Source organism: Patiria miniata, unplaced genomic scaffold (genome assembly GCF_015706575.1).
Source record: "Patiria miniata isolate m_02_andy unplaced genomic scaffold, ASM1570657v1 HiC_scaffold_5, whole genome shotgun sequence".
Lineage (NCBI taxonomy): Eukaryota > Metazoa > Echinodermata > Asteroidea > Valvatida > Asterinidae > Patiria > Patiria miniata.
In genome coordinates, this window is record NW_024037072.1 from 32,062,792 (window position 1) to 32,072,344 (window position 9,553).

General features: G+C 42.3%; 1 protein-coding gene across 1 annotated transcript; it reads right to left on the reverse strand.

Moving 5' to 3' along the window:
- Positions 1–4,366: 4,366 nt before the first annotated feature.
- Positions 4,367–8,926, reverse strand: LOC119740406 (monocarboxylate transporter 12-like). The gene is made up of 4 exons (XM_038215700.1): positions 8,191–8,926; positions 7,149–7,292; positions 5,890–6,744; positions 4,367–5,600 (listed from the first exon to the last, which is right to left on the reverse strand). The coding sequence occupies exons 1-4, from the start codon at positions 8,384–8,386 to the stop codon at positions 5,455–5,457; spliced, it is 1,341 nt and encodes a 446-aa protein (XP_038071628.1). The 5' UTR covers positions 8,387–8,926; the 3' UTR covers positions 4,367–5,454.
- Positions 8,927–9,553: the final 627 nt, after the last annotated feature.

Sequence of the window (9,553 nt, forward strand, 5' to 3'; positions counted from 1 at the left end):
TGTCCACTGAATAAAATTGAACCCCCGAAAACGCTACAATATATAGACAAGCTGATTTACCCGATCATAGATCGGGTAGGGCGTGAAAATGTGGGGAGTTAAATGTAAATGGGGATTTAGTTGACATGCAGTTATAGAAAAGCAATTTCTGTGGCGCTATCTGAGGCAATTTCTGACCACGATAGTAAAACCACTGTATTGTTTAAACAACTTAAAGATCATCTTTTAAACATCATTTTCGAGTTTGGAGTCATTGAATCAGCTATTCTGAGCAAAAGAATTTTATAGTAGGCTACAATTTTTATTCGGGGAAGAAAAAGTGTGTGTGTGTGTGTGTGTGGGGGGGGGGGGGGGACAAAACGATATTCCCCGCTTTAAAATGTTGGGGTGGGGGTCCCTCGTCCGCCACCAATTGACCCCATGATAATTATGTACCATGGCATGTTTGTAAATTTTCTCGTTGGTTTGTTAAATTGGCATTCTGTGAGGCAGTCGCATTATTTTGTGGGAAAACTGAGTTGAAAGACTTATTGTATAGTACACAGGCGAAGGCTGATTGTACAGTTTTGACTGTTTATCATAATGCAATAAAACGTGAAGGTGGCATTTGCAATGAAAATAGTGAGTGTGTTCATAACATTACAAAGTCTGAATCATGGAGGAAGGTCATTATGAAGGTACAGTATTGGAGTCTTCAACAAACGTAAACTTGAACTTCTTACAATTTGCGAGACCTGCGAGGAAAAAGTCGATTTAACTGTTTTATTCAAGTTGGTTCAACCCTAATGAATAAAGCAAGGCAATTGAATCAGCTACATGTATTCTGAGCGATAGAGTCATTACAGTAGGCTACAATTTTTATTTGGGGAAGAATGGGTGTGTGTGTGTGGGGGGGGGGGGGGGGGGGGGGAGGCTGGAACGTACAATGTCCCCTGCTTTAAAATGGGGGGGGGGGGGGCCTGTCCCCCGTCGACTTACGCGCATGATAATTGTGTACCATGGCAACTGTCTGTAAATTTTCCCGTTGGTCTGTTAAATTGGCTTAATATTGTGAGGCAGTCGCATTTGGAAAACGTATTGAAAAGGAGTACACAGTCGAAGGCTGATTGACAGTTTTGACAATAAATCATAATGCAATAAAACGTGAAGGTGTCATTTGAAATGAAAATGTTGAGTGTTTCCATACAATTACAAACGGTCTGAATCATGGAGGATCAGCCTTGGTGGTGGAAGAATGGAGCTGTAAACACATTATGGAAGCAACGGCACTCTATCACGCGACGTCACATGCTTCAAACAGCGAGCATCGTAGACTCAACCTCGTGTCCAGGGTGTGGAGCAGGCTGCAGTGCGCGTTGCCATCGACGGTTTTACGCATAGCCGGGAAGTACCACGCAGTGTAGACTTTCGATTGGTCAGACCGCGCAAGGCCTACTAATGTGTAGTCGTGAGTATTCGTTGCACTCGGCGCAGGGGCGGCAGGCAAAGCAGAGGAAACAATAGGGACACTTGGTGGCCACGCACCATGGAGAAAAAAATATTTTGCCAAGGTCACCCCATACTACCGTTTGGTGAACGCTTTTGCAGCACGGCCGAGTAGAACACGTAAACGAAACCCCTACGTTGACCTCGCTGACCTCGCACAGTCTAGACACGCAGAAAAAGCCAGCACAGGGGGCGGCCAGGCAGTCAACGTGAAAGCGCACACGACGGCAAAACGCAGTCACGAAAAATCGACGAAACGGATCGCCGGTCCGTACGGAAAAATCAGGACGACCCGAAGTGTCCGACCCGGCGGAAGACACCCTCTGCATTTTCCCACGGACGTGGAGCGATTTTGGCTCCGCGGGAGCCCGCGGTCTCGGATCCTTTCATGAGCAAACATCGTCTGGGAGGCCGAGTTAAACTCTCTCTTATATATATAGATAATTACATCTCAGCTCAATGGAGGGCGCACTATATACAATGTTAAGTTTGTGCGTACATGATTATCTGTGTACAGACAGAGGTCTATGGCCAGTGAGCGGCCTGCAGCCAAGGGCGAGTCCGGGGGGGGGGGGGGGGGCATGGCCCGAAACCAATTTTTTTTTAAAGTGACATCGCAATAAAGGCAGGCAATGAGTACACCACCATCTTTTCCTCAAAAAAACATTGGTTAAAGTGGTCAGAAATTGCCTCAGATCGCACCACAAAGCATCTAGAATCCAAAACTTTTTCAGGGCCCTTTAGCGGGCCCCGAACCCCACGCCGTAATTTTTTTGACCCACTTTTTCGGGGGACCAACATTTTTTGGGGCCACTTAAAAAATTGTGTTCAGGATCCGCCCTTGCCGGCAGCTCGTTAATCTACGTGTACATGTCAGGAACTCTGTCGGGGTCAGAGCCCAGATCATCAATGACCAAAACTTTTGGGTGCGCGTCTTAGCCAATGAGAGCATTGGATTCTGGTAGTCATGAATAATGCATACGTGTACAAAGGCATGGGGAAAGTTCTCTATGGGAGATGTGTTCACCGGCTGACTTGACATTCTAGTGCAAGAAAGTCCGAGAGCAGTGGTTAGCGGGCGAAGTAGGATCATTAATGGTGCGTTACGGGGAACTGATCCTCAAGGAAAAGGGAAAGGAAATAACTTTCTCGGTACATAGGCTTGTGTACAAAACTTAGTCTCTAGACTAGGTAAGAATCTACACTCTAATTTTATGGAGTAAAACTATGAGATGAAGGACGTAACCTGACCTCTAGCTACCGTAGGTCTCGGCCAGTGGGTTAGCGGGACACACTCGCTGGAGTGTTCGGGGTCACTGAGGGGTGAATACACGGGTAGGTTTTAGCGAGCCACATTCGCTAAATGCTGGGGTCAACGTGACTCCGGGGAAAGGTGGAGCTTGGACCTGGATTCTGTTTCACAAGTCTCTTCATTTATTTCACTATCCTCCGATGATCCCGGTTTAGAGTTTTTACTAGAGTGATAGTTGTTTTAAATTACCTGCATTTTAATATAAACATATGAGTTATTTGCTCTCTAAATCGCCATATCACTTCTCTGTATTGAAAATAATAAAATGAATGCAATTTTGTTAAAAACATTACAGCCTTTTGTACGATGTACTTGTATTCATATTACACCCCCGCGCTTTCCAGATATTCCAAACCACTCCCACGTTGACAAACAAAATAGCCACACCTACATAGTGCATATAAATATGTGGACTTTCCGCAAGGCAATATGTAACCTTAACAATAATACATGATGAATTCTTTGGGAGGGGAGGAGTCTTTGCACATAAGTAGGAGTAGGAAGGGGGGTGGGGGGGGGGGGGGGGCTGTGAGACAGGTACGGCTATTGGTGTAAATTATGAAAGGTTCACTTGCAAATTGATATCTATTTACAAGTTTAATGTAGGAAAATACATGTAACAATCAAAATCTGAATTTGGTGGCAAGGGAAAGGGCGGGGCCTAGCTGGGAGGGGAGGACTACAGACATCATTATTTTAACTAATGGATGCACTTCAATCAGAGGACAATGGATATGGCCATTATTTCATTGCGGCTTGTGAATACTGATTTAGTTCGGAGTGGATGTTCATTAGAAGTTAAATAACGTAGGAAAATTTGGAAAATATAAGTGTATACATTCATAAAACCGAACTACCGGTTTGATGACGTCACAGTATTTGGAAGCAAAATGTGAACATTGTAATGGTATCGTTATTTGGGCTACGATATACGACATGGATCAAATGATAGAAATAAATTTAAAATATGATCGTTTGCAATATCTCATAGAAGTAACTTCTGGTCTAATGACGTCATGAATTTGAAACCTTGCCAAGTTATCTGTGGTTAATCAAAGAATATCAAGGGGCGATTTGGTAAAATTTGAACCGATGGTTTGAAAATTAAAGAAAGCAAACACTATTTTATGTGCCGCTAGGTTGCGCCCTTTCAGATGATGACGTCATAACACCGTTTTTATGCCTGGCATTCCTCACTAAACACTTTCATAATATATGTCTGTAGTAAAATGCTTCCGCTTTTGAGTTATTTTCAGTTTTTATTGCACCTCCGGTAACACCGGAAGTAAAGGTCAAGCGGTTTTGTGTCCGGAAACACGAAATGTTTCTCACGGCATAGTCTTCAACCTTACAAAAAACGAACACGATATTCTATGTAGTTCAAAAGGTATAACGCAAAACTATTTTGTCAAAATTTGCCCTTAAATCGCTTGTAATTTTGTATCTGATGACGTAACAAAATGTATAACATGTTCGTAACATGGTACAAGTTCACACAAGGTTTTATGATCATATGAAGACGTTAGGCTAACGTCTTCATTTTGAATTCACCTAACTTTAACCTTCCGGTAGACCCGGAAGTAAAGGTCAAGCGAGTTTACGTACGTGCAATTGTGACAGCACAATAATCGGCCATGATACACTTTGTCGTGCCATACTCATATCGAGAATTGCATGCGTGCATTCGATGTGTAAATGAATCACAACTTTTAAAAGGTGGTTGTGAGGATGAGAAGGCCATGTATTGGAATGGGTAATGCCCATGCGTTGACGTATGTGTTGAGTAATGAGATTGAGAAATATACTCCGCGCATATTCGGATTTTTGAAAAAAAGGCCATTTTAGCTTCCTTAATTAAAGTAGCGCTACGCTAAAGCTCAAGAACGCATTGTGAATCTTAGCATGCGTCAGAACTGCAATTTTACTGGAACTTCCTGTAACATGTCCATGCTCAAGACGGTTCAAAAACAGTGGATTTATTTGTGAAATACAGGCCTACTGTGAAATCTGGCATATGCAAAAACATCCCTTCTCAAAGACAGTGTATGGTGCTTCTTTCTTTATTTACAATGAGGATGTAACCGTCCAATTTTGCCGTTATTTCAAATAAGCTGAATTTGAATTCACAGATTACAACGGTCTACATCAAAAAGATGTTTCAAATTGAAACAAACTATTGATAACATATCACTTTTCCCATCAACCACGTATATGTGCTAATTTTACAACAAAATGTAAATTAACCAGATTCTGTCATAAAAGAAAAGAAAAAATTGCATGAAAACTGTAATTCAACAATCAATATCAAAACTGCTTTAAAACCAGTTACAGCGTGGATATAAACATTTAAAAAAAAAAAAGTGTACTGTATTACTTGTGCTTTTCAATATTCTTGAACTGAGCATTGGTTAATTCTGTTAATAAAAAGTAACAATGTATAAATGAGCACTGATACTGTTTATATCGTTCTTCCAATAAAGTAATTTGAAAATTAATCTTGGAATTTCAAATTTAACGCAATAACATGCACTTTACACAGACATGTTACTGTTTTAAGAATTAAAACTAACGTCCACAATCATCAGATTGCAATGAAAGAGTGGATGATCCATTATATAACGTGTTTTTTTCATGTCACGCGTCAGCAATCTTGTAGTTTAATTAGGGGTACTTATAGCAGTCTGCTTGGACTTGCATCTCGCCTGGACCCATTCCATCAACAGCGCCATCAACGATAGAGCTGTAATGCATCCCAGGATGAAAAAGGCCCAGTCAAAACTGCCAGTCTGGTCGTACATCCAACCTGCCAAAAATAAATAGTTCCAACCAGTCAAAACCAGAAACGCATTGATGGTCACAATAAACGCAGCTACCCTTAACGTATGTTCGAGAGAACCCTTAAACAGGTGACCATCAAAATGTGAATGAAACCACTGTATCGGTGGTTATGTGGGGGTGTAGTAAATGTTAACATGTCATGTATTGGTCGACGAACCTAAGACATCGCATAAGACATTGCATTGAGACTATTGTCATGCAATACACTGATCTTGTCAAAGCCATAAGATGAAACGTGATATGATATGCCTTACCTGGAAAGAATCCTAGGCTGAAACTTAAAATGGCCGTCGCCAGCTCCATCCAAGCGAAAGCACATGCCAAGAGATCAGGTCCAAGCAGCTCCCTGGTGTACAGATCATTCAGTGAAGCCTCTGCTCCAAAACCGCCACAATAGATAACTGAAGTGGTCATCATCAACCAGTAAGAGTTTACCCAGGGAGTTATCAGGATAGCTAAGGCACTCAGTGTGATCACCAATGCGATCACCGGTCTCAATTTTAACAAACCTTTGTCGACGAAACAACCGAGCAAAATCCTGGAAATGACGTTGCCGACCCCTCCAGCTGTGGTGAATGTCACGGCGTCGTAAGGAGAGAAGCCTTTGGCCTCGGCTTGGGAGACGTAATAGATCATCCATTGATCACTCGCAAAGCGGCTGCATATGAAAGGGACTGCTGTGATCCAAAATGAGAACTTGAAACAAACTGAGAATCCGAAATGTTTCATCTGCGCACTGAAGGCGTCTTTGAAGGCGCTTAGTCGTGATGACTTCTTCAAGTTGCCTGTCTCCTCGGCACTTGATGAGCCGACTTGTGGTTCCTCGTTGGCGCCGGTGCTCACCGGCTGATAGCTGTCATTTGTTTCATCAGTCGACGCTGAACGCAAGAGGGCGCCACACACCCCAAGATACGTGGTCAACCCACCAAGAATTAGCAAAGCCCCTCTCCAGCCGTACGTATCTAGCAACAGTTGGGTAAAAGGCCCAACGGTGATCATGCCGACTGCACCTCCTGCTGTCCCTATGCCTACCACACTGCCATAGTTTGTCGTAAAACAGCGCCCGAGTAGCGCCCTTGTCAGAATATTGACGACACTTAAAGCAGGTCCTGTGGATAAGATGTAAGATAATCGATGAGTGATCTACTCCACGTTGGTTGACAAAGTATTAAAGGGAGGGTCAGTGTGTTTTGGGTGTGACACCATAAAATAAATTTGCAGTTCAATTATTTTGTTAGCACAACGAAGGTATGAATGTTCTAATGAGCTGGGAAAAGAGTTTTAAATTCAGCTTTTTAATTACTAAATAGATTTGACTCAATTCGAACTTAAGTCGACCCAGTGCTGAAACACGCAGAATATAAAAAGTCATCATTGCCTCTTAAATGCTAAAAACTATTCATTCGTAAATCAATTTATTTATTTAATCATGGGATACTGAATTTAAACTGAAAACAACCCTTGTAATATAATAATGAATGGCACGATCTCTTGAATTGAATAAAACACCTACCAGCTGCCAGTGCTAGTATTGATGTCAACATGACAATACTAGTGGAAAAGGAAGCGATGATCATAGACACACCAAAGATGAAACCGCCGACCGTCACGACCGTGCGAGTACCAAACATGACTTCGAGTGGCCTAGCAAAGATACCTATATAATCAAGTACACGAAAATGGTTGGTAAAGTGTACATCTATATACATGAACGTCTTAAAGATGGAGTAGATCATCCAAAAAGTAACTGCAATGACCACATTATTATTAACAAGCTTGCTAATGGCACTAAAGTCCTTGGGAAATAATTCCTTCTGTCATTTTGAAGAAAAAAATAAAAGAAGGTCATTTCCAAAGATGAGTCTAGTGACACATTTTTTGGAAATTTCCGTTAGTAGCTGGATTGTAATTGGTCGAATCCGTGAATGGGTGCGCGCAAGCGTTGAAACGACAAACGCACGCATGATGCGGTTGCTATTATTCGTCGGTTCAGAGCGTGACATCGCGTAGGTGCCATCGGCTGAACGAGAACGTTTTCCTGATGCTGATTTAATCGGGCACAATTCAAAATATGACTCGGAAATTTTGAATTAAAATCCAGACCCTAGCATATTTATTTTTCTGGATATACAACATTCACAGAGCTAAAACTTCATCAGGTTAGTTGCTAAGCACCTAGCTGTCTTTAGATTTTGAGTGTTTCTGGATTCAAAACAACCGCCATGCCACGCCAACAGTTATTCCCGTCACACTTTTATTTGAATTACAACAGTCATGTGATCGTCTCCTTTTTGGGGGCAGTTGATGTGCCCACAATGTGCCTTAAAATCATGGTCAAGATAATACAGGCACACATACCGAGGGCTGTTTTTTACGATGTCTTTTTCACACAAAAAAATGTCTGGAACGGATAGTCTTTGTGTCATTGCACATGAAATGAAACTACATTTGCCATTCAAGTTCACCACTGGGGCACCATACATGAAACTTCATTGTCTTGCTCTAACACTATCATTAAGCATTACATAAACAGATGCGATAATTACAAACTTTACCGGTAACACATATGACTGCAGTGATAATCGATAGCATCCAGCCGGCCAGCCAAGTTTGGGTTGCAAATTGCTCTTGTAGTGTTGGTAACATCACTCCCAGTGCCTTGAGGAGCCACACCCACAACAAATAGCTGACAAGCAGACAGAGAACTGCGCACCAACCCTGGTGGGAACGACCAGCTTGAATCCTGCCCATGATGAAGCCCTGTCTGGGTGGTAGTTCGTGAACTATGAACGAATCTTTGTAGCCTTGGTATAGGTACTAGTCTAGTGCCCCGATCCCTGGCCCAAATTGTTGCGGTCACTGCGTATACACGAAAAATCGGGCTTTGTTTAGCGAAGGTCATTTTACGCGGTATAGCCTATACCAGGTCAGGGCCGCCGATTCAGACATTTTTGCCGAAACAAAAACGTGACCAGACATTTCTGGTTCATATAGTGTATTGATTTAGGGTTTATCTTATATACACTATAGCAGAACAAACAAAACTCGTGCTCTACTATCTGTACTTTGCTAGTAAATGCACCGCACATGGGACGAAGCAGACTTAATTAGTACACACAAATGCAGTTCAAAATGATGAATTATTGTGCAGTTAATTGCAGCAATCGTGCTGATCGGGAGAATCATCTGTCGTACTTCAGGATCCCAATGGTGACACGAAAGGACAGTACAACTTGAAAGTACAACTTGCTAGGAATCAAAGGCGAGGACTCCAGTGGCTTGCTAACGTTAATCGAGGGGACATCGTAATGAAAAAGATCCAGTGATACGAACATTTCATTCTGATATGCTAGTGATCGTCGCCTTTTCTTTCTTTATATGAGTAGGGGGAGAAGGGCGGATACCAGACTTTGCCATAGGTCTGGGGGTAGTACAGGGCCAATGGGGAGAGGGGCAGGTACCAGACTTTATCCCTCCCCTTTCCCCCACCCTCTGGCCACGCCCCCACCCCACCCGCCCCTCCCGATATCTCAGCCCCAAGCCAAAACCGGGGCTCAATATCTCTCGTCTTGAAGATCTCTCTCTCCAGCCGGTGAGTCTGATTGCTTATAAATCCAAAAAGTCTAACCTCTTAAAAAAATTTAAAAAAATTATATTGATATTTATAAATGATGAATATGATCAAGCCAATCGTTAAGGGATTTTCTAGATGGAATAAAGCGACGCTGCGCGATTACGTCCAGCGATATAATGTACCGTATAATCAAAATGTTGCTCTTACGCGTAAAGTATACATTAACGGGATAAAAAACCACGAAGCTCAATTTAAAAACTTGAGGAAAAAGACGCTACATGAGCTCAAACAGATTGTAGATGATTACGATCTAGAATATAACCCGTCGGGTTATAAAGGTCGAT